The following is a 25,971-nucleotide window of genomic DNA, read 5'->3' on the forward strand; positions in this document are numbered from 1 at the left end:
AAAGCCAAGAAGCCATGTAGCCAGCGAGGGCGAGGTTAAGGTTTTAATTTAACCGCCGGACGCCGCAACAACCGTGCGTTGCCGATCGGTTACTCAACACCGTCTCGAGAGCGCAGTTTCAATTCCGCGGCGAAGAGCGAAAGCTCCGAGGCGAAGTTGCGAAAGCTCGCGGCGAAGTTGAGTGGCCGAGGCAAGCGCATGGCTCGCCTGCGAGCATGCCGGCACTTTTGGAGGGAGTATCAAAGTAAGTGGACGTGTGCAACAGAAGGCAGAGACGAAAGGGACTTAGTGTGGGCAGCGGACCGCTAGGGCTCCGAACAGTGCGGCAGGGCTTTAACTTAGGGAAATCGTGTAAGATAGTAAACAATAAGTGAAATGAAATTAGCAAGGAATTCGTTCGTTTTCGATTAATACTAACTTCGGACCCCGAAGTTAACCAGTATTCAGCATAACCTCTTCTCATAACCAATCCGTCCGTGTATGTGTGAATCAGGACTTAGTTTGGCAATCGCGTGAGCAATCCCGGTCGTGCGGGTGCGTGCATTCGGTTAGTTTGGCGATCGCGTGAGCAATCCCGGTCGTGTGTGTGTGTGCGTATTGGGTTAGTTTGCCGATCGCGTGAGCAATCCCGGCCGTGCATGTGTGAATCAGGGTTTAGACCGCCGATCGCGTGAGCAATCCCGGTCGTGTGTGTGTATAAGTTTACGCTTAGTCTGCTGACTGCGTGAGCAATCCCGGCCGTGTAGGTGTGTATCAGGTCGTGTTTATGCATCTCCTTCCCTATCCTATGAAAGTAGTAGGAGTCATAGTTTGTTTGAAGCGCTTCCTCCCCCTCTAGACCCTCCATCCCAGCAAACTAACAAATGTCTTGTAGATTGCTGGTCCTGGTAAGACTGAGAGTTGTACCCCGGCCGGTAGCTTCTTTACAAGTGGCGCCCGAGCAGGGACGTAGGAGGCGTTTAGGGGCGTAGCACGTTTTCGGATTAAATCCCCGCAAGTATGCCCAAATAAGTGTTTTTAAAAAAAAAAATAGGGAAGTTGCATATAGGGTATTTTTAGTTGGGCATACCCTAGAGAGTATGCACCCTAGCAGAGGAGTAGGGAAAAATAAGCCGTCACACATGGGTGAAATTGCAAATCCAGGGTATTAGGTAGTCAGGCATACCCTAACAAGGGCATTGTCAGACGATAAAATGAACACCTGCAAGATTTAGGCGACCAAATTTATGCAAAATCGAGCACAAAAAGCAGACAACGGACGGCCGAAAAAAGTACAGCGCGCGCCAGCCGGGCGACATCGAGACCACGCTTGCACACGTGTGCACAAACGCACGTCGCAGTCGACGTCGGCGTCGAAGGGCCGTTAAAGCGTTGCGGCAGCGGGTGTACAGTGGGACGAATTCGACTCACGTGCTGTGAAAAGTTGAATTAGTCAGTACAGTTGGCGAAAGTAATGAGAACGGGTGCGTTTAATAATAAATAAAACGGAGTTAACAACAAAAACAGACAAGTACAATACAATACAAAGCTTCAAGTGAATTACTTCTCTTTATACTTTTTTTTGTGAAGTGAATAAAAGAAAAAGAAAGAAAATAAAAGAAACAAAGGAGTGGAAAAATTGGAATATATATCTGCGCATATATACTGTCGTAAACAAATAAGCCACGGAAAGACTACGGCACAAGTGAAATAAACAACCTACGGAACGAGAATCGCCCACCCACGAAACACAATGACCGAGTAAGAGTCCATGAGAGAGAGATGTAAAAGCGGCACCTAGAGTGAGTAGTAAAAACTCAAAATGGAGCCAAGTGAGTGCCAGTATCCGGGGGAAGGCGTGCGCTGGATCCACCAGCTGCGCAAGGAGGAACTGGTAGCGATCGCCCATGAGTTCGGGCTAGACAAGGAAGGGCGCGTGGGGGAGCTGCGTAAGCGGCTATCCACGTTCGCTCAGGATGGCGGTCATACATCCGAGATTTCGGCTCGGCTTGCCGAGTTAGAGTCTCAGTATGCCAAAACGTTGGAGCCGCCATCCTGGGGAGTCTCACCCGACGTAGGCGAACGGCCACTCCAGGAATCGGAGCCCGATCTGCGGAGCTCACAACTGTACGAGCGTCCACAACTCCTCATAGTTTGTTTGAAGCACTTCCTCCCCCTTAGAACCGCCATCCCAGCAAACTAACAAATGTCTTGTAGATTGCTGGTCCTGGTAAGACTGAGAGTTGTACCCCGGCCAGTAACTTCCTTACATGTTTCGGAATTAAGTGATTTTTCATTAACCATCACGATGTACTTTGGTACACCGTAACAATAGTTCTTGCAATGGTTTTTTAATATCTTCTATGGACTTGGATTTAATAATTCTACCTTGTGCGAGTTTCGAAAATTTATCTACTGCAGTCAGCCAGTACCTTTTCTGTCCGGGGAATTCTGGTATGGGTGTTTCTTTGATGTGGGGATTCGGAGGATGTCTATCGTATTTAGCGCCTCTAAAAACTTGGCATTGTTTAACAAAGTTTTCTATTTTCTTTTGTTTCTAGGAAAGTAGTATTTCTGCCAATTGTAATTTATTTTCTTGTGTTACGATGGGCTCTATTGTGAATTTGAAGAATTTGTTTGTCCTGATCTCCTTCAGTTGTGAGGACATTTTACTGTTAATGAATTGAATCTGGCCTTTATATTTTTTAAATTGTTGGGATATAAATTCTGAATGTTCCCCCTTTAATCTTCGGGTGCGTAAATTCCGTTGATGACAGATGGGTTTAAGTACTTTTTTAATAATTTTGTCAATTCTGCTATTGTATAATCAGGTTGCCTTATTAAATGTCTATGGAACGTTGGGAATGGGTTACTGAATTTATAGTCTATATTTCTTCCTTTGTAAGAAGTATCTGATTTTTGAAAGCGTTGATTGGGACTTCGATGCTTGGGATTAAATGTTCTTCTGAACTGTTGGCACTGTATTGTGTTGATGCCACTGAGTTCACTTGGCTAACCCTTGCATCTGCCACGACATTTCCTTTACCTGTTCGGTAAAGCAATTAATAGTTGTATTCCTCTAAATATGATTTCCATCTCTCGATTCCCGCATTGCTTTTCCAAATACTAAGAATGTGTTTATGGTTGATGGTCAGTGAAAATTTTTACTTTTGCTTTACCGTAAAGATAATTTTTGAGGGCTTTCGATAGTTGCATAGTTTTCTTCAGTTTCCGATAGCGTTCTCGAAAGAAATGTTATTGGCCATGCGTTTTGAGAAAGTACCGCGCCGATTGCAAAATTCGAAGCGTCGGTTGTTATGTGGAATTCTATAGAAAAGTCTGGATATAGTAATACTACTTCGTTGGATGTTGGTGCATTCCTTATTTTATCGAAGGTTTTCTGTAACTTTTTGGTCAAAATTGACGAGTCTTTTTGAAGATTCTCGTTTGGACACGCGTCCATCTTTAACCCTTAGAAGAGAGCAAAGCAGTTTTGCAATCTTACCGAAATCATCTTACCGAAATGACCGAATTATTTCGTCATACAAAAGCTCTTTTACCTGTTTGTTACCCCAGTCCTTTAGGGACATAGGGTACTGGTAGAATTTAGAGTGTACTGGTGAATCATTCGTGGTTCTTATTTATGCTTTAACGTTTGTAGTGTAAGTCAATTTCTGGTTAGGGTTGGCATAGAGTTTCGAGTACTTTTGAATTAATCTGTCCAAGGCATTCTTCTGTCTCTGTTAAATGGTCCGTTTTAGGGATGATACTATTGATGGCTTCGTATTTTTTATCTTTTATGGACACATGAATAGAACTTTTTCTAGTCATGATTTTTTTGCTTATTTTAATTTTTGCTTATAATTCTTTCAAACTATCGTTTCCTAAGATGGCATCGAACGATGTAAGTGTGGGCAACACAAAAAAATTAACATTTATTTCAGGGTGGTTAAATAGATTAGCAACTTTGAGGTGTGTAATGAGTACACTTCGACCTATAGTGACTGCTTTAAAGCTTTTTTCGTTCGGGATCGGATTAAAGCCATTGAATGAATGTAGTACCTATTTGAACCTCTATCTAATAATATCTTGAGGGCTTGGCAGCTCTTCATTTTATACTCGAAATATGGTAATGTGGAGTCCGTTATTCTAAAAAATTTAATGTTGAATACTCTATGGTATTGTTGTCGGTTTCGTTTCGTTTTGTTTGATTGTTCGGTTGTGTGGGGTTGGGTTGGTGTGATGATTTAAAACCAGAATCATTGTTGTTCCGATTCATATTAGTGGTGTATTGTGGTACAGTTGTTGGTAGTGTACTGTGTGCTGGGGCTGGACGGAGTTGTCGATGATTCGGATTATAGCTTGGTAGTATTGTACGTGGTGCTGGTACCGGTCTTTGTTCAGGAATCCTAAAGTTTGGATTATGGTTCTTATTATTTGCGTAGGCTGTTCTAAAACTTTGATTTTCTAGTTTTAGGCAGAACTGTATTACCGATGGTAGGCCTTCGGGTTCTTTGATTCCAAGCAAGCGGGGTAGGTCTCCCCTAAGCCTTGAATGAATGTGTCTATCGCATTGTCCCTGTATGATTTTGTCATAATTATCCCTGCTTCCTTACCCAAATTCATAGAACCGATTTTGTTTAGTATTAATGACAAGTATTTGCAGACGACTTGGTAGAAGTCTTCCGCCGATTGATGACTACCCTGCATTTATGTAGTAATTTGGTATTCTTATGTGCTGATTTCGTTTGTCCGCGAAGTGGAGAGTGAGGCCGCGTCCCAATTCAAAGGCACATTGTAGAATCGAGCACCTCATCTGCATATCCTGTAATTTTGACACGAATTGTGTGTAATATGGCCACATAATATGTAAATATTAGGGGGTGCCTTTTTCGGCGTCGTCGGAGTATATTTGTAGAATTCTTTCTATAGCCTTCATGAATTAAAGCCTACTGGATCGACAGAAAGTTCTTTAATACACAATATATGGTTCCCTATCCATATCTGCAAAGTTTCCTGGAAAGCTTAGGTTTATGGTTTGAGTTGTGGTGTGCGCGAAATATTTAACTGTTGACCTAGTACCTCTCCTATTAAATTCTTTATCCGTTGTCGAGTGTTTTCGTCCATGTTTCTGTTTCGAATTGGTGTCTAATTAAATTATTCTGGTTTGCCATGCGAGAACAATATTATTAAAAAATTATTTTCAATTTTTACGTCAAAGGGAAGATGAATGATGCTTACAAAATTTTAATAAAAGACTATATTATAAAACGGAGTATTTAGAATTCACTATATCTCAGGTATGAGGGACAATGCCTAAAAGTTTTCATAAAAGGGATTTATCAGTAACTATTAATCAGAATATTGTTGAATTGAAAAAAATGCCTGTATGTTATGTGATTGCGCGCTTGCTTACTTTGTTTTTGAATTTTTTGTTTTTTTGTAGATTTTCCTTAAAACAATTGTGATACTCTCGCTTAATAACACAAAAACACTTTTCACTTCAATTTTGACAAGCTTTGCCACAGTGTGATGGTGTTATATTTCTTTTTGATTTCCTTGCTGTTCACGATTTTGTACAAATATTTAATTTTACGTCAATTCCTGATGGTTTTGATCACTTATTATTTAAAAATTCTTCTTTTTTTTTTTTATGTGTTGGTTATTTGTTTTTCGTGTATTTATTCACTAGCCTACGGAGGTGATCCTTTTTGCGTCTGCTACTTGGGCTCCGTTGTTGTAACATTCACGTATGCTAGCTAGTTGATGGTCGTGTAATTGTTAGCGATGCACGCACAGGTTCCGGCTCTATGACGTCGGCTGGGGTGGGTTCTACATGGTATCACCTTACTACCGACTCACATACATGCATAATTACATAAAAATTCGCGTGCTGTTGAGAAGTTCGATTGTATTTGAATGAAATAGGAAAAATTGAGAAAATCACAGAACAGGGACAAAAAAAGGGTAAGTGGCTGATTTCATTGTTCCTACTAGAATCCACATCAAGTTCAAGAGAACTAAGAATATCACTTAAAAGTAAAATCAAATAAAAAAGGTCGGTTATAAGGTTGATTATAACTTAAAGTAAAGAAGAAAACTAAAATACATGCTAAAAACACTTATGATAGTGGCTCCAAATTGGAAATTCCTAATTATCTTTTTATAATAAGTAAAAAGTGTATATTTTAAACAGTTTAAAACTTGTGAAAAATTATCATAAAGTGCAAACGTTGCCAAAGAAAAAGTGACGTTAATTTTAAAAGCCCATTAAGCTATCAAATCTTATTCTTTTTTTTCTTTTTTTCTCTTTTTATTCTACTTCTGTGCTGAATTTTGTTTATTTTTATTTTGTTTTATTTGAATTAAGTCTCACTTTGTCTTAATTTAAGAGTCTTTAATTTAGAATAAATAATGATATCACTTACGTACATAACATCCATCTCCAAAAGCGCTTTCGTTGATGTACGGCGATGACTTGATGTACGGCGGGACTATGGGATACCCTGAACCCTCGTTTTCTTATATACACCAAATGCAGCTCGCGCTACGCGCTCGTTTGCTTTAGTAGTAATAGAAAAATTAAAAAAAAAAATCCCTTGGCAGGGTTCGAGCTCGCAACTGACCGCATTACTTACTGCCACCACACCAGCAAAAATAAAAATAAAAGAAGTTTCCTCGGTAGGGTTCGAACTCGTCACTACTTTCCGACGCCTCTACTCAATAGCCACACCAATAATTAAGTTAATTCATAAGTTAAAAACTAATTAAATTAGCAGCACAGAAAACAATACAATCGCAATTGCAATGTTGTTGACAGAATTCAAAGCAGACGCGCATGAATGTGTGTGTGTACATGTATACAGAAATTCTTCGAACTTGCGCTTGCTGCTGCACGTGTTTGCAGGCCAAAACACATTTTTTTTCGTGTTTCTTAACCGATCTTGATGAAATTTTCAGTAATATTCGTGTATTCTCAAAATGACAATTGCATTTAAATTGTGGCTTAATTAGGTAGGCAATACAAGTTAGTTTACTAACATGATTTAGAGTATTGTGGTGGTGGCGCGGAGGTGGCGATAGCTATAACATGAAAGATACTTGATATATATACTGTTCTAGAATCTACATGTGACTCTAGCTCTGATTATTTACCAAAATTGCTCAAAACACAGGATTTCGATATCGATTACTTGAAAACGGGCCAAGTTATCGAATATCGGAAACAAACTCGATCTGGGCATGGACTAGGAGGACCTACAGCTAAAATTTCAAGTCTCTACCTCTTATAGTTTCTGAGATCCTCGCGTTCATACATACAGACAGTTGGACGGACGGGCGGACTGACAGAAAGACAGACATGGCTAGATCGACTCGTCTATTGATGCTGATCAAGAATATATATACTTTATGGGGTCGGAGATGCTTCCTTCTGCCTGTTACATACATTTGCACAAATACATTATACCCTTTATACCCATTTTCAATGGGTTCAGTGTATAAAAGGGTGCAAGTAGCAAATTTCGGCTTAACGAATACTATTAACATGGGATAGTGGAACAATCGCCATTTCCAATTTCTTCTTCCAGTTTTTCCTAACTTTCACCGCTGATCCTGACTCATAGGTCGCGCTATCTGCATATACAATATTCGTTTTTGTTTTTTTCAACCGCAGTAGTAAACAAAATGTATAGTTTCATATTTTCGTTATATTTTATGTATTTGCATAAACAAAAAAAATGTTCTTCCACTTCAAGCGTCACTAAAAATTCCCCTCCACCAAAATCACTGGGGTATAATCAACAACGAGGGATACACGCTTGAACCCGATTTGCATTACTGCTTTATGTCCTTGGCATGATAATTACCTATAGTTCGGCCTTGCAGATCTTCGATCACATAATAGCAATTTCCAAGCTTTCGTTTTATTCGGCATTATATAAGAGTGGGCGCTAATTTTGCACTGACGCCTTTTTGAAATTACTTTGTTGAAAGTTTCGTCGATATATTTTTTGTCCGACAGTGTATGAAACCTCACGGCTACGCAAATTATAAATTCGTTCGTTACGCGTGTGCTGAGCATTCAAAAAGTCCTTAGCCTTTTTTCGTAGGATATGAAAAGAGTCTTCCCTACTAAATTGAACGATCCTCTAGCACGTGAAGGTTTCTTAAGAGCTTATAGCTATCTCCATCAGTCACCATGTGCTGACCAAAGGCAAGGCGATAGGGACTCGTACCAATTGTTGAATGGACACAGGAACGCAAGGTACAGCAAATGCTACTTAGCTGTTCATCCCATTTTTTCTGATCTGGGTGGACATAAGATTTAATTGCGCATAAGATCGACCTATTTACTCTCTCAGACGCATTTGCTTGTGGAGCGTGCAAGGCTGTGTATGTATGTACAATATTACATTTCCTTAGCTGTAAGTTGAAGTTGTGGGATTTAAACTGTACTCCATTGTCTGAAACAATTGATTCAGGGACACCAAAACAGTGAAACACTTCTTCCTCCAAATGCTTGCAAATCGCATCAGCAGTGAGTTTCTTAACTGGCTTAAGAAAGGGAAATTTGGACAGCTTATCAACACAAACAAAATTCCCGACATTATCAGAGCGACTGAGAGGATAGGGACCGAGAAAATCGACATAAAGTTTTTAGAAAATTCGATCCGCTTGACCAGTGTTCCCCATTGATGGGCGAAGTGTGCGATTGGGATGTTTGGTGGTCTTACACACTTCGCAATTGTTAATAAAATTCTTTACGTCGGACACCAAATTGGGCCAATAGTAAAAATGCCTGAGCTTTTCCAATGTTTTATTGATGCCACAGTGAGCAGAGAGAGAGTCTACATGGGTGACTTTTAATGATTCTGCCACTACACCTTTTGGCAGCCAAAGTTTCCAGCACAGCTCGTCTGCAACTTTCTGGTCTGCTGCGTGATCGGCTCGACGATGAACGTATCCGTCGACGACTTTTAAATCCGGGATTTCGGAATTTTTCTCCATAATTTTTGACTTTAGCGACATAGTCGGCAGACTTAAACTCCTGGGATTGCAGATCTACCATACTAGCTATCCAGCGTGCTAAAAGATCATTGGTGTGTGTACGAGATAGCGCATCTGGAACGACATTCTGTCTACCCTTTTTTATAAAATTTTAAAATTGAAACCTTGAAGTTTCAATGCCCATCTAGCTAACCGCGAGCTTAGATCAGCCATCGTTATTGGTTTGCATCAATACGGCACCTAACCCAGTGTTTCTTGCATCGCAATGGATAGAAAAGGGTAAATTAAAATTCGGACTATGCAGAACAGACGCTGTACTCATGTACGATTTAAGGCAAAAATTGCTCTTTTCAACATTAATGGTTAAATTTACTTGCGCCAACTGACTTGCAACTAATTTGAATACCTCCAAATGACGATCAAACGTATCTGATACGATAAAGAGGTCATCGAGATATATAAATACCTCATTGCGAAGCTTCGCAGGAATTATTTTATCCATAAGTCTGAGCATGGTATGGGGAGAATTCGTTAAGCCGAATGGCATAACTGTGTACTGGTATAGAAGTCTACCAGGAACAGTGAACGCGTTTTTGTCTCGGGAATTTACATCGAGAGGAATCTGCCAGAATGCGTCTTTTAAATCTAGACTAGTTATATACTCGGCCTTTAGTAATCTTTCTAGAATGTCATCTATTAGCGGCATTGGATAGGCATATTTAACCGTTATTTCGTTTGCTTTTCTACTATCTATGCACAGACAAACTTTTCCAGGCTTTCGGACTAACACCGCTGGCGAGAGCCAACTACTATTTGATTCTTCAATCACCCCAAGCTCTAGCATGTGATCTAACTCGTCGTACATCAGTTTTTCTATAGCCGGAGACACTGCATAATGTCGCTGTTTGATGGGCCCTTCGGTAGATAGGGGCCCCAGTACTGAGTCGTTTAAAGCTGCAATACCATGATAAGAAGGCAAGAGGTGGAATGTGTTCCAAAAGTCTACACCAAGATAAAGATCTCTAGATAATGTCGGGGCCACAAAAAATTTAATTTTGTGAGACTCATCCCTATATTGGAAATCCATTATCAGTCGGCCAATAATGTCTTGCGATTTTCCATTCACGGCTTTCACCGAAGCTGTTAATTTTTTTATCGGTGTCGTCTCGCATAATTCCTTGGCTAATTGACCACCTATACAGCTTACTGAAGCACCGGTATCCAATAACTCAACTACGGACTTACCTAGAAGGTGGATCTGAGCATACGGACGGAAATTATTTAGTCGACCAATTACAGAGGCCAACAACAGTTTCGTTCATTATTATTACGTTTACTCAACGCACTTCTACGCAATCGAGAACGAGCCAGTGAGGCTGAGGTTTTTTAGACTTGTAGCTTAAGCTCGAATCCAGAGATGTTGACAACGCTAATATTGTATTTATTATTATTTCATTTTCTACTAGTTGGTGTTCGTCCCCTTTGTAGCAAACTGTTAGCGTGCACTTTTCGGCGGTGCACGCATTGCGGAGTTTTTTGTATGGCATGTATTGCAACGACGACAGGTAGGCTTATATGTGTCGGCCTTTCCACATCCATTGCAGAATACACGTCTTTCTGCTAGGCGACCTTGATATCTATGCCCATTGTCCCCACAGTCCCAACACAATGCCTCAAATTCATCGTTTTCCAACTCCTCGGATCACTCCTACTAGGAAACATTTTCTGACTGTTGATACAAGGCGTTACTCATGCGTTGTATAGGGCGCTGTACGACTTAAGGCTTAGCAACTGACTGCATAAAGATTTCCCGAGTACGCACGAGGTGTCGCAGTTGTGCTATTGTGCTGACAGACTCATACAAGATTTCAAGCTGAATTTCTGGGAGCAGATTTGCTCTTAAAGTTGCCAAGAGCGCTTGTTCAGACATTGGCTGTGCAAGTTTATCCGCTAAGGATAACTCCTTAAACTGTCCTCTAAGGGCTTCACACAGTTCATGCCAACGAATGAGTGGCCCACTTTTATGGTATGGCCAAAACCGTAGCATTACCTTCAACAAATTCGAAATTTCTATGCAAGGTCTGAAAAGTCAGTACTTGTACTCTATAGATAAAATCATCTACTGAAACTGATCCCTTACCACTGCAACCGCAATTTCCAGTTTGCCATTATTTGGCTTATACGATTGTGACGCAAATCGAAATATGTTGGAGTCTGGCTCGAGGTTTGTTCAGACCCACCCGCTTGAGCAGAGGATGCCTGAGTCTGGGAGCTGGACAAAAGTTGTTGTAAGTTTTGCTGCTCAAGTGTTGGTATCGGTTCTGTTGGTATTGGAGATCTTTCTCCAGTTGGAGCTACGGAACCCGCTTGTAACCCTGAAGTAATAGCTTGGGCTAGTCTCTCGGTAAGCTGTGCCATTGCTGATGACATTGCTAGAGTCTGCTTTGCCATCTCAGCGGATATTGTGCCCGCCATCACTGTTTGAAATACTTCAATCGTTTCTCTGTTGCCCACATCAGGGGCGGACGCGTTTAAAGGCTCGGGATTCATTGGAGGATCAGCCATGTTTGATCTATCCATATGTTTGGACTGCGATCTAGTTTAAAGTGATCGAGTGGTCGGAGGTGCTCGATGATGCGCGGTTGACGGACGTTCTGAATTTAAATTTGATATAGATTGGGAACTTTCAATTTGTATCACCTATTTTAACACTGGACAATTCTTTCTTTGTGTACCTGTAGTTTTAAGACAGTCTTTGTGAAATGAGTGGCCACAGCTGGTCATTAATATCTGACCTAAGATGACCTGCGAACACAAACTGCAAAAGGTGTCAGTGTCGTCACGATTAGTAAAATTTTCTAGACTTCTGGAGCAGGGCATTTCTCTCCAATAATTAACAAAAATAAAAATTTTCCTTTATACGATACGGATCAGATCCGAATTCAAAATTAGCAAAAATTGATATATATGAAATTTTCATAAAAATGTTAGAAAGCCATGCGATCGTTTTCATAAAAATAGTAGAGGGAAAACAAAAGTTGGGGTGAAATAACTACAATTTAATAATTAAGCGGCAAGTGTCAGTTCTACACCAAGCAAACTTGAATCCAGCGTTAACTAATATCTTCATTTTGTATTCTCAACGATAGGAAAATGCTAAGTTGAGATCTGGCATCCAAGTATATATTGTTCCCACATACGAAATCCAAGACGGCAAAAGACACAGCTTGGTCCTAGTGATGTGCACAACTACTCAGGAATCTCTCAAATCGAATTTAAATGGTAACAGAATAAGACGGAAAGGGATAGCAGTTGCCTGGGTAGCGACTTAAGTGCGAAAGTATCGCTAACTCCATAGAGCAACAGTAGGGTATAATTGGGTCAGTGTAAAAATAAACGGATGGCCTTACAAGGACAGGTAATCATACAGGGAATACAAGGGGCTTAAAGTTAAAACGCATCCAGTGACTCTTGGCAAAACCCATTAGTTATTTGCTATACATAGCAACGATGCACGTGCTGGTTCCGGCTCTATGACGTCGGCTGGGGTGGGTTCTATATGGTATCACCTTACTACCGACTCACATACATGCATAATTACATAAAAATTCGCGTGCTGTTGAGAAGTTCGATTGTATTTGAATGAAATAGGAAAGATTGAGAATATCACAGAACAGGGACAAAAAAAAGGGTAAGTGGCTGATATGGTTGTTGATAGGCTGTGCTGATGTTAATGCGACAGCTGTTGCCCATCCTACCATGATCACCGTAGCCGCTTGACCAGACAGTAGGTCGGTGATCCCAGAAACAACAAAAGTTACACTACTTTAGTACTTCGGCGACGCATGGCTCCACATGGATAGTAAATGTTAAAATTCCACTTTAACTTATTTATTATAACACAAGATTTCATTGTTCCTACTAGAATCCACATCAAGTTCAAGAGAACTAAGAATATCTCTTAAAAGTAAAATCATATAAAAAAGGTCGGTTATAAGGTTGATTAAAACTTAAAGTTAAATATGAAGGAATTTAAAATGCATGCTAAAAACACTTATGATAGTGGCTCCAAATTGGAAATTCCTAATTATCTTTTTATAATAAGTAAAAAGTGTACATTTTAAACAGTTTAAAACTTGTGAAAAATTATCAAAAAGTGCAAACGTAGCCAAAGGAAAAGTGACGTTAATTTTAAAAGCCCATTCCTTTTCAATTTCTTTTAATCATTTTTAAACTTTAGTTTTCAAATCTTATTCTTTTTTTTATTCTCTTCTCTCTTTATACCATTTCTGTGCTAAATTTTGTTTATTTTTATTTTGTTTTTTTTTTTAATTTAGTCTGACTTTGTCTTCATTAAAGAGGGTTTAACTTAGAATAAATATTGATATCACTTACGTACATAACATCCATCTCCAAAAGCGCTTTCGTACATGTACGGCGACGACTTGCTGTAATAAAAAAATTGCACAAAAGGGCACCAAAAGAAAAATAAAAAAAAACACTGGTCCTATGTAGCTGAGCTATCGTTTCTCTCGCTCTAGTTACTCTCTTAAATAATTTTTTTGTTATTTTTTTTTCACTCCTCAAGAAGTTGCTCTCTTGACCAACATGGTGATCATCACAACGGAGAGGGAAAAAAAAGATATCAGGAGAAGAACAAAAATTGAAAAAGAATGGACCGATTGAAAAGTTGCATGTGGTCTTTTGGAGATAGTAAAATTGTTGAATTTAAGACACTTTTAAAAGTTTTTGGCGTGATGTGCCTAAGCGATTTTAAAAAAGCCCATGGTGATCATGATACAGTAATTTCTGGCTGATACACTTGTATTTTTAAGACAAAAAACATTAGAGTTGAATTAAAATAAAATTTGTTCTATAAACCGCGCTACTAAAAATGCTAATATTATTTTTATGACTCAGCCAATAGAATAATCATATGCAGCTTCACCGCTTTGCTGCTAAGGTAGTAGTACTGATTTAGCGATAATGCAGCGACGATAGTCTCTCCATGAAGCTTCACTTTACGGCGAATTCAACTTATTGCTGGGAGCACATTTTTAATCTCCAGCGGGAACATCTGATCGGATGTTCGCAAGCATCTTAGGCAAATTCAATGATTTTAACTAATTTTTTTTTTTCGGCAGCAATTTAGTCTGCACTACGTTCGACTGGTCCTTAATTTAGCTTGGTACTAAATTTAGGCGGGTAGCAGGCGTTAGTCTAGTACTTATTTTTCATCTCGTATTACGTTCTGAACTCATACTATATTTGAAGCTCGTATTAAGGGCCAATCCTGAAATTAGACAGGAATGCCAGTCTTTCTAAGACCCAAAAAAACACTTGGGCAACCTTCCCCTCCTTGGATTTGGCACTTTTTCAATATTTAACAAAAAAAATTTATTTTCCGTAATCTGGAACTTATATGGGCGGCAAACAATTGTCTATAGACGGCGCGATTTAAAGTTTCTCGCACTTGCTCTCGCGAGCACAACTGTCCTAACTGACGAACAGAATATAAAAAGGGTGCTAAGTAGTAGCATAGTTCGGCTAAACGAATACTATTAACATGGGATAGTGGAAAACAAATTTACAACGGTTAAATTATTAGCCGTGAGTTCCTTTGGAAAATAGCCTAAGGCTGCTCGGGCGCCGGTTATTTCCCTGTATGTGAAGTAGAAAAATCTTCTTTAGAACGTCTCAGTTGGTTCCCGTAAAGATTAATAAAGAAATCTTCTCTGCGGGAGAACGTGTCTGTTTTATTCAAGACTGATTTTAGAACTGAAAATTAAATCAAATCTATGTCTGTATGAAACCTAACAATGGCAACGGCGTCAATGTAACTACAGCGGGTGGCGTGATCGCTGAGTTCCAAGGAATCTTAGCTTCAGCTACGGAAATGTTCTAGACGCATGGTAAGCAATTTCGACCATGTTGCAACGAAGTAACAGCTTTTGGGTTAACTTGTACACGCTCTTCATACTCATTTTTACTCTCCCATCCAAAAACACCTGCAAGCAGCGCAAAGCAGACGAAAGAACAATCAAGGCAGCTTACAGCTTTTCTCGTTTAACAGTCCGTGTGTCTGCCCTATACTTCTAGAACATTCGATTACGCTGGCTTCGCAAATTTCACTTTCAATCGTATCGTCAGAGAACGTAGAAGTGTCGATTAAAAACTGAAGAATATAGAGGTTTGAAACAGTTTTCTTAACTCGTGGCCGTTATGTAAGACCCCGTTCTTCTGTAAAAACCAGAACTCAAGTTCTCGAACCATGAGACAGTATGAGTATTAAGTAGTGAGCCGGATAAATTGTTGAAGGTGATATTGGGATGTGAATATAAGTGATAATGGAGTTAACCGAAATTTGTGTGACAGCGGTGAACATTAAATCACGCGACCGGCCGGCTTCTTCTATAAGCGCTGACTTGGTGCCATTGGCAGGAACACCTGAACCATCGCCAACAGCTTAAACTCCTGCGCAGCCACCAGAGTACCACCACTGGCTAGCGCTTGCGATCGACTTTCATAAGCTCCTGTGGCAAAAAGTGAACCGACACTGGACGGCGTGTGTGTAGTAAAAGTGAACCAAGCGAGCGCTGCTTTAATAGACTCGGCGTACTTGAAAGACGACCCATCAGGTCTATAATTAATAATAGTCCATTTTCTATTTAGCTTTAAAACACGCACACATTTTTTGTAAAAATGACCAAAAGAGAATAGCCCAATCTGCCATAGCTTGTCGCATAGTTTTATGAATTTCAACATATGTATATTTTAATCCGAATCTACAGCACTCTGCTTCTGCATCGATGGGCCCAACGAGCGCAGCAAGGAAATGTGTGTACAAGTATGTGTGATATGTGTGTGCAAGTACACGCATTGTTTGTAATTCGTATTACTGTTTGCGACCACATTAAAATGAGAGCAATACAGCTATTCCTTCGTTTCGCATTTAAGAAATTGTTATTCTCTCCTTGTTATACCCTTGCAGAGGGTATTACAATTTTGTCGTGAAATGTGTAACGCAAAGACGCATAGATGTACCATAAGGTACATATATTCTTGACCAGTATTAACAGCAGAGTTAATATAGCCATGTCCGTCTGTCCGCCTGTCTGTGCAAAGTAATCTCGCAGTTTGAAAGCTCTTTCTCTCCCTCTTTCTGATGCACGCAGTACATACGTCGGAACCATATATATCATTCGGACCGATCGGTCGAAAATAAAGTTCCTGTATAAAAAAAGTTTTGTTTATAAAGATATCTCTACCAAACTCGGTATTTACAGGTCTCACTAAGCTCCCTACATTTAAGCAAAATCTTAATTACATCAGACCACTATATCATATAGCTGCCATAGGAACGATCCGTCGAAAAGTAGGTTCTTATGTGACCAACCTTTTTGGCATTTATTAGTTTTACTATGCTCCTCATATACTATATCCCCACTATATCTTAAAGCTTCCATAGGAACGATCGGTCTAAAATTGTTGCATGAAAAACTTTTTGTTTTTTAAAATATGTTAAGCATTGTCGACATTACCTACTTTCGCTGTGCTTCTTTTATGCGGGAAAAGCACTATGAGCATTATGAGAAGGTTGGGTCAGCGAGGGTATAAATCTTCGTCGTTCCGAAGATAGCCCTTCTATCTCGTTTTTGTTTTTTTGCTATAGTCAATTGATAATGATATGAAGTCTCGGTTAGTTACAAGATATTGCAATGAAAGAAACGAATGAATACTTTATCAGATGTTAATTGATTATATAAACGTTTAATTTCTTTGACGGGTACGACATGAAAACTATCACGCATAACTTTTAGAACGAAAGTGATCTTGAAATAGGGGCGTCCCAAGACAGCTTATTGGTGCCGCCGAAGTAGGATGGGTAGAGAACAGGGTACTATTAACACCTTTGGTACTCTAATTCGTTATTATCAGCTTGACAGTTATCAATTCGTTTGAGTGGAACATGCAGAGTAATCCTTTAGCCTTTCATAATAACTACAGAAAGTGCACTTATTTATTACATTTAGAGCCTAGAGGCTCGATACGTTAGATTTCGTCCTTAATTTGAGAGGTTGCCACATGCGAGAATTTAAGTTATAGTGTCAACTCACTAATTTGTTGCGCGAAATCGTTTCTCAGAACGGCCTCTCTCTGATTATAAGCTTCGGTTGGAGCTATCAATGCAACGAAAAGCGCTGCGTCTATTATTAAGCACACCTATTGGGGGTCCATAGTCGCATTTTCGCTAATTTCTTATTGCAAACGCAAGGAGACACTTGAGTCACCGTTAATTTCATGTGTTATAGCCTCTGCCCACTGAACACATTTCTGAAAATGTCACATTTTTGCAAGATGTGTAAAATGCGGCCTGTACGTTTCCCCATAAGAAAACACATTTCACACATTTTTAAAAATGTCACATTTTTTAAAAATGTGTAAATTCGCCCCGAACTTTTCGTGTATTTTGCGATGATTAATCGAGATTTCTATCGATGTTGTGAAAAATGTAAACATAAACCAGCTGATATTGCAACGAAGGCAAGCGGTAACTTTAAATTATAATTTTAAATTTTAATAATCCCACCGTTTTTAACATTTAAAGTTGGCCAAATCTCGCAAAGAGTCAATTAAACAGAGCCCCTACTTCGGGGCCGTATTATTTGACTTTTGGAAGGAAATCTGTGCGTCGCTTATGTAAATTAAAGCAACTCGATCAGCTGTTTATTTAAAGAAACAGTACTTTTGCCACTCACATGTTACCGAAAACCGGTGGAACACCAATATGTAAAACTTGAAAATGTGACATTTTTAAGCCCAGTGGAGAAAGGCTATAAGGCTCATATATTATCACAAGCAACTTAACACATACTGAGAAAATCGAATCATTAATTAACCGCTGACCGGAAAAACAATAATGCTATCTGTTGGGATTGTAACAAAATGCACTCGTCTTAAATAAATGTTTTTCCATTGTTCTTACTTACTTTATCTTTTGCCTTCTTTTTTCTTGAAAGTGAATCTTATACACATTCAGATGTAGCGACAAGGTTTTGGCGATATAAATTAATCTGGTTGAGCAACTCACATGATAATGTGTTTTTATTATGGAATGCATGATATTTTGCTATGATCCGCGTCGGGTATATCTATGTTTTCCTTTTTCTTTGTTGCTGCACTTTTATACGTTTGACGTATTCTTTTTATACAATGAACCCATTAAAAATGGGTAAAAGGATATAATGAATTTGTGCAAATGTATGTAGCCGAGTCTATCTAGTTATGACCGTCTGTCTGTCCGTCCGTCCGTCCGTCCGTCCGTCCATCCGCCCGTCCGTCCGTCCGTCCGTCCGTCTGTCCGTCTATCCGTACGTATGAACGCAAGAATCTCAGAACCTATAAGAGCCAGAGACATTTTTATTGAAATTTTATCTGTAGGTCCTTCTAGTGCCCGCGCAGATCGAGTTTATTTTCCGATATTCGATAACTTGAGCAATATAGATAAATAATAAGCTTGTAGAATAGTATATATACATCAAGTATCTTTCAATTTATAGCTATCACTACCTCCCCGCTACTACCTCATAGCTATAAATCAAGTAAATAAACCAATTTTTGCTGCCCAGCAATATACGCCACAATTTAATTGCAATTTACTTTTTGAGAATACACAAATATTCTATAACACAATAAGATGTACTGCAGAAAATTTCATCAAGATCGGTTAAGAAACACAAATGAAAACTTGTTTTGACTTTCCTTGTATCAGCGGCAGCAAGCGCAAATTCCAAGAATTTCTGTATAAACCTACACCCACACATTTATGTGCTTTGACAGCATTGCAATTCCGATTGTATTGTATTTTGTGCTGCTATATTAATTTGTTTTTTTCTCATTGAGACTCAATTATTGGCTTTTGGGTAGAAGCGGCGGCATATAATGCGGTATGTTGGAAGTTCGAAACCTACTGAGGAAACAAATTCCTTTTTTTGGTTGGTACGGCTGTCGAGTAGAGGCGGCAGCAAGTAATGCGGTCAGTTACGAGTCCGAACCCTGCCAAGGGAACTTTTTTTATTTTAATTTTTCTTTATTAATACTAAAGCGAACGGGCGCGTATCCCGAGCTGCATTTGCTGTTGGAATAAGAGAGTTCAGGGTATCCCTTAGTCGGGAGCTCCCGACTAGAACCTCTTACTGGCTCCTCTTTATTCGCCGGTTAACGTTTTTTTTTTATTTCTTAGTTGGCCGCCAATTAGTTATTTATTATTAAGGTTTCAATAAATCAATGAAACAGATGAGTTTATTGAATTTATTTATTATTGGGCAGGTTCGTTTTCAAATTAAGAATAAATTACAAAGAATGTAAAAGCTAAAGCTAAACCACAGAATTCCATCCGCAAAGCGCAGCTGTCGCTGTTGTCAAGAAATGAAGTGTAGGCGCCTCGTGCAGGCAATTAAATTTATCAACGGATGTTTCGCAATGAGCTGTCGCTGATCGCTGATCCCCGCCGATGGCCGCTGTGCATTTCTCGATAATAACGAGCAGTACGTGGTTATATTATACAGACCAAGCATCTTCTATTTTGTAGCCACCACCCCCTGTCAGCCCAATCACCATAAATCAAATAAGTAAATTAATTAAACCAATTTAAACCACGAATTAATATTATTTTATCGCCAACATTCTATGACAAACAAGTAAGAGGTTATAGTCGGGAGCTCCCGACTAAGAAATATCCTGAACCCTTTTCTTCAAACACCAAATGCAGATCGCGCTACGCGCTCGTTTGATTTAGTAGTAATAAATAAAAATGAAAAGAAAAAAAAATTGTTCCCTTGGCAGGGTTCGAACTCGCAACTAACCGCACCACTTGCCGCCGCCTCTACTCAACGGCCACACCAATAACTGAGCTTTAATGAGAAAAAACCCAATTAAAATAACAGCACAGAAAACAATACAATCGCAATTGCAATGCTGTTGATAAAATTCAAGGCAAACGCGCATGAATGTATGTGTGTGTACATGTATACAGAAATTCTTGCAATTTGCACAGCACCTATGCTGCTAACACGTGCGCGCATAACTTTTGTGTTTCTTAACCGATCCTAATGAAATTTTCGACAGTACATCTTAATGTAGAATAGAAAAAAGAATATTTGTGTATTCTCAAAAATTCAATTGCATATAAATTGTGGCTTAAACTGATGGGCAATACAAGTTGGAAAATTAACTTGATTTTTAGCTTTTCGGTGGTAGCGGGGAGGTGGCGATAGGTATACAATGAAAGATACTTGATATATATATATACTATTCTAGAAGCTACATGTCAAGTTTGGTGACTCTAGCTCCTATTATTTGACGAAATTGCTCAGAAAACAAGATTTCGATATCGATTTTTATCGATTACTTGGAAACGGGGCAAGTTATCGAATATCGGAAACAAACTCGATCTGCGCGGGCATTAGGAGGACCTACAGCTAAAATTTCTCTAAAAGTCTTTAGCGCTTATAGGTTCTGATATCCTTGCGTTCATACATACGGACAGACGGACGGACGGACAGACAGACAGGCGGACATGGCTAGTTCGACTCGGCTAATGATGCTGATTAAGAATATATGTATATACTTTATGGGGTCGGAGATGCTTCCTTCTGCCTGTTACATACATTTGCACAAATACAATACCCATTTTTAATGGGTTCATGGTATAAAAATATACAAAACACATAAATATATATTAAAACTAATACTAAGAAAAATAAATTTAAAAAAAAATTTTTTTAATATTATTATTTAACAAAAAAATAACCACTAGGTTACGTTATTTTTCAAAAGGAGGGAGATGTAATATGCCCATATATCGAGGGTACACTGTACCTAGCAATAATTTAACAGCAATACATAATTTCATAAACATAAACCAAACAGCTACACTTTATCGTTGACGTAAATAAAACTGAAGTACCCAACTCATTTCGAGTGCACCGAAATATGATCGCATTTGAATGTAGCGGGCAACGGCCAGAGCCTAGTCAGCATAACTTTCAGGCTTTGACCGTATACATAAGGTACTATGTGCATATAGTTTTATGCCCAGCAGCAACGTTTCCGTTGCTTTACATAAAGACACATTTATATACTTATCTGCTGGCGGCTTCGCCGGAGTAGCAACGTGCCGCCTTAGCTAAGATTGTATTGTTTTCTGTGCTGATATTTCAATTCATTTTTTTCTCATCAAGACTCAATAATTGGTGTGGCTGTTGGGTAATGGCGGCGGCAGGTAGTGCGGTCTGTTGCAATTTCGAACCCTACCGAGGGAAGTATTTTTTTTTTGGCTGGTGTGGCTGTTGAGTAGAGGCGGCACCAAGTAAAGCGGCCAGTTGCGAGTTGGAACCCTGCCAAGGGATCTTTAATTTTTTTAAAATGTATCTTTATTACTACTAAAGCAAACTAGCGCGTAGCGGGAGCTGCATTTGATGTTGGAAAAGAGGGTTCAGGGTATCCCCTAGTCGGGAGTTCCCGACTAGAACCTCTTAATTGTTTTAATAAAATTTTTCAAGTTTTTAAGACCACTATTTATGAAATACTAGATTCTTACATTCTCAATGTATGGCGATTTGTACTGAGACTTTCAACATTTTTAGGGCAAAACTATTACATGATGCTTGGAACCTCGCATACGCTGGTGATTTAGGTTTTGCTACTGCCTTCAACATGACATTATTTATGAAATTCGAGCGAAATCATATCATATGGAATCCGGTCTTCACATTCATTGATCAAATTGGTCGGCGTATTGATATGTCAGAGGTTCATAAAAAATTTGAGGCAAGTATTCACCATCTTATTAAATAAAATTTAATAACATAGTTAATTCCAGGAATATGTTTTAACACTTCTAACGCCTTTATATGAAGAATTAGGAGCTGAAATTGAAACAGAAGATAACTGGAAAAAAGACTTACGCTCATTAACTAAAAGATTTTTGTGTCGTTCAGGTTTTCCTCCATGTATTAAAGAAGCTAAGAATGCATTAAAAGTCTGGCAAAACACGGACAACCCAAATTTACAAAATCCGTTAGTATATCTGCAATTCTGTTTTCTATACAATAACACTTTTTGTATTTCAGGGTAGCAAATCTTTATATTTGCCCTGCTTTTAGGTGGGGTTCCATTGATGAGTGGCAATTTGGACTTGAACGAGTGATCCAGTTTCCAAAAACACGAATACAGAGTGAAAGAACTTATTTATTAAAGACGCTAGCTGGTTGTTCAACCCAGCCCGAAAAGATCTACCGACTGCTAGAATTGTCGATTTTTGAAGAACATTCTAATTTCACCGAAAATGATCAATTCTTAATTTTTTCCTCACTTACCGGAAGTTCCAGTGGCTATTACACATTATTTAATTTCTTATCTGATTATTGGACGCCGATCCGGCAGAAGTAAGTCCGTGCATTTGCCCATGTTATATTGCTTAAAATATTTAAGCTTTAATGTTTGTCATCCACATATCTTTATTTTTTATTCATGAACTCAATGTTTGGTTATTTTATGGATTCTAATCATTTTATAATAGGTACGGTAGATTATATAATACATTAATGTGGTTCCACTATATTCACACGTTAATGCGCTGACTAATTGGTAATAAAGATGGTAAGGTCCAGAATGAATTATTTTTCGCTTTTGTTCGTCATATGATAAAGAAAATGTGCATTATTGTTGCAAGATTTTTTAATTTCAATTAAATTAATTTTCATTTGAATGGTCTCAGAAGCGACAAAAATACCAAACAACCAATAATCAAAACAAAAGAATCGGCATGAAAATAAAAGGCAAAAGTAAATTCATTCCTTGTGTAATGTGTGTTTCCTGACAAGCGACAGTATACAGATGACCAAAGTATATGAAACATTGAGTTTCTCTAGTTATGCTCTGACTAGCTCGCCGGATTGTCGGGGTTCTTCTCTACTCTCCTCGTTATCCTAGGCACACATTCGCATAATGTTTTAGGTGCACTTATTCATTAATAAACAAGTAAGAAGTTCTAGTCAGGAGCTCCCGACTAGGGGATACCCTGAACCCGCTTGTTCTTATATACACCAAATGCAGCTCGCGCTACGCGCTCCTTTGCTTAAGTAGTAATAAAGATAAATTTAAAAAAAATTAAAGATCCCTTGGCAGGGTTTGCAACTGACCGCATTACTTGCTGTCGCCTCTACTCAACAGCCACACCAATATATAAGTCTTAATGAGAAAAAAACGAATTAAAATAGCAGCACAGAAAACAATACAATCGCAATTACAATGCTGTTATTAGAATTCAAAGCAGACGCGCATGAATGTGTGTGTGTACATGTATACAGAAATTCTTCGAACTTGCGCTTGCTGCTGCACGTGTTTGCAACCCAAAACACGTTTCTTTCTAGTTTCTTAACCGATCTTAATGAAATTTTCAGTAGTTATTCTTTTTGTACTATAAAATATTCGTGCATTCTCAAAATGACAATGTCATTTAAAGTTTGGCTTAATTAGATAGGAAACACAAGTTGGTTTACTAACATGATTTATGGCTTTGTGGTGGTAGCGGGGAGGTGGCGATAGCTATAAAATGAAAGATACTTGAAAGATACGGACGGATGGACGGACAGACAGACGGACATCGCTAGATCGACTCGGCTATTAATGCTTATCAAGAATATATATACCTTATGGGGTCGGAGAGGCTTCCTTCTGCCTGTTACATACATTTGCAAATATACATTGTACCCTTTTTACCCATTTTCAATGGGTGCAGGGTATACAAAATTTAAAGAAATTAACGAAGGTTCAGAAGGAAAGCAACGTTATACGGACGTAACTAGATGACAAATATTTCCCGACGAATAATATTATATTCCAACAACACACGATAAGTGAAAGAATCAGATGGTTTCGATTCCCTCCTTTTTCTACCCACCCTACCTTTGTCTCCCTGACATTACGTCAGCAATGACCCTATGTTCAGCTCAGTTTATATTGTCATCGTCTCAGACTTACACATGCTCTTCTCAGGAGAATAAAACCAACAATTAGAACATTATTTAGATTTAAACATAACTATTTAATAAATTCGATATGATCCCCTGATTTCGTACATTTCTCTCAAATAATACAAGTAGAATTTGAAAGAATGGCGATATACATATGTATATATGTATGTAATGATAATAAAATGGGAATGATTTATATAGGATTATTTAGACCGAAGTCACAGAGTGGGTTTTGTTTAGAGTATAATATCGTATCGGCGAGCATGGATATATTTACGTTGTTTATATATAAAGTACTTTACCATAGTTTCGTAGGCGCGAGTTAGTGTGTTATAAAATGTTCCGCATCGTTGAGCTCAAGGATGACGGTGGTACGCTGATACTCATATTGTTGTTGCAAATCTGTGGAAATGCAGAGACATTAAATATACACCATGCCGACTGAGAATATTTCAATTGAAATTCATTTTTTTTTTACTTTTTTTTTTTGATACCCACTCTATGTCAATCCGTTGCGATATTAATTAAATAAATGTTAGAGAAACAAAGAAATAAAAAACCGACAATAAAGCACGGACTTCGTTAGATTTACACAGAAACAGTTCCAAAGTCTTCGAATAACAAAGAAATGCCGTAATGAGATAGAAGTTGCGAACAAGCTCTCTTTCTCAGGGTATTCGATATTCAACCTGATCACCTGATGCAATTAATTGGCAAGTTTCAAAACTTGGCTTTGATGCATTGGTGAACATTGATGAAAGTTCTAAACGACACAGCCAGTGGACCACTACGTGAATCGATCATGCTAAAACATTTTGGAATTTTTTTGAGTTAGTTCCTTTTCACTATATTATATTAATATCGTCGGGGTTTAAGTTGACATGAGGATGTTCCTTTGCTTTTCTTTTCTTTGGAGGTTAAGGATAGGTCGAGCTCTTTATCCCGGATTGGGATAACCGGAGAACTTCCCGGTGCACCCGCCAATGTCCGTAACTCTTCTTCGGATAGTGCACCAACCGGATGACTACCGGTAATTGTACCCGCTGCCCCCGCAATTGATGAAAATCCAATTTCTTCACAGCGTATCCTATGGAACCAGAACTAATTATAATCGAGGCACTATTATGGATGATAATCATACTTTTTCTCCCCAGCCAAAACACTTTTTTTCCAATGTAGGCCACAAAATTATGTATAGCAATAGTGAACAAACTTTAGGTGTAGACTGTACTTTTTCTTTTCTATTTTTCTCTTAACCAGTACACAAGTAATACGTCATCTGATCTCGAGTCACTTCGAAACAATAACATACCACCATAATTTAGTTGCTTAGCGGCGCATGTCGCTTCCAGTAAATTCCTTGACGCCATCGCTGTCCTCTTCTACTGAGCAGACCTAACGGACGCCTTTTCCAGTCGAATAACTGCATCATCATACGAAACAGCACCAATGCTCGCTCATGACATTATCAGAGAATGCGAAACCTAAATGCCAGCGATTAGATAAAATTTTGGGCGCCGCGCTCTTAGCGAAAGCTTTCAGTAAAGCTTTGAATAAAGCTCGACTTACTCTATTTACCTTCACAAGTGCTTATCGGTATAGAGCATAATTGCACGTTTGATATGCACTCAGCCTAATCTGAACGACTGAACTTCTCTCTGCAACAAGAGCTTCCAGTTTTAGAACCATATGTTCAAAAGTACCTTTGTGTTCTATGTTTGCTCAGTACCTAAAAATTGTCCACTACAACACAATTAATGAAACGCTAGTTTTAATAGCGAGGCGTTAACTGAAAACAGGCAGTTTTCTAAGATTTGATTTGTATGTCTTTAAGATGAAACACCCCTATGACTTTTCCTTGTTCATTTGACAACTGATAATATGACGAACCAACTTTTCGAGTTACCAGAGCAGGTACAACAAATAGAGCTAGCTTCACACTACA

General features: G+C 38.7%; 1 protein-coding gene across 1 annotated transcript; it reads left to right on the top strand.

Moving 5' to 3' along the window:
* Positions 1-1,801: 1,801 nt before the first annotated feature.
* On the top strand, positions 1,802-22,631 carry LOC135430729 (aminopeptidase N-like). The gene is made up of 5 exons (XM_064685500.1): positions 1,802-2,106; positions 21,636-21,819; positions 21,872-22,068; positions 22,122-22,436; positions 22,571-22,631. Exons 1-5 carry the CDS (start codon positions 1,802-1,804, stop codon positions 22,629-22,631), a joined length of 1,062 nt encoding a protein of 353 aa, XP_064541570.1.
* Positions 22,632-25,971: the final 3,340 nt, after the last annotated feature.

Source organism: Drosophila montana, unplaced genomic scaffold, assembly GCF_035044405.1.
Source record: "Drosophila montana isolate Dmon_TW-CO22-7 unplaced genomic scaffold, ASM3504440v1 contig_3069_1, whole genome shotgun sequence".
Classification (NCBI taxonomy): Eukaryota; Metazoa; Arthropoda; class Insecta; order Diptera; family Drosophilidae; genus Drosophila; species Drosophila montana.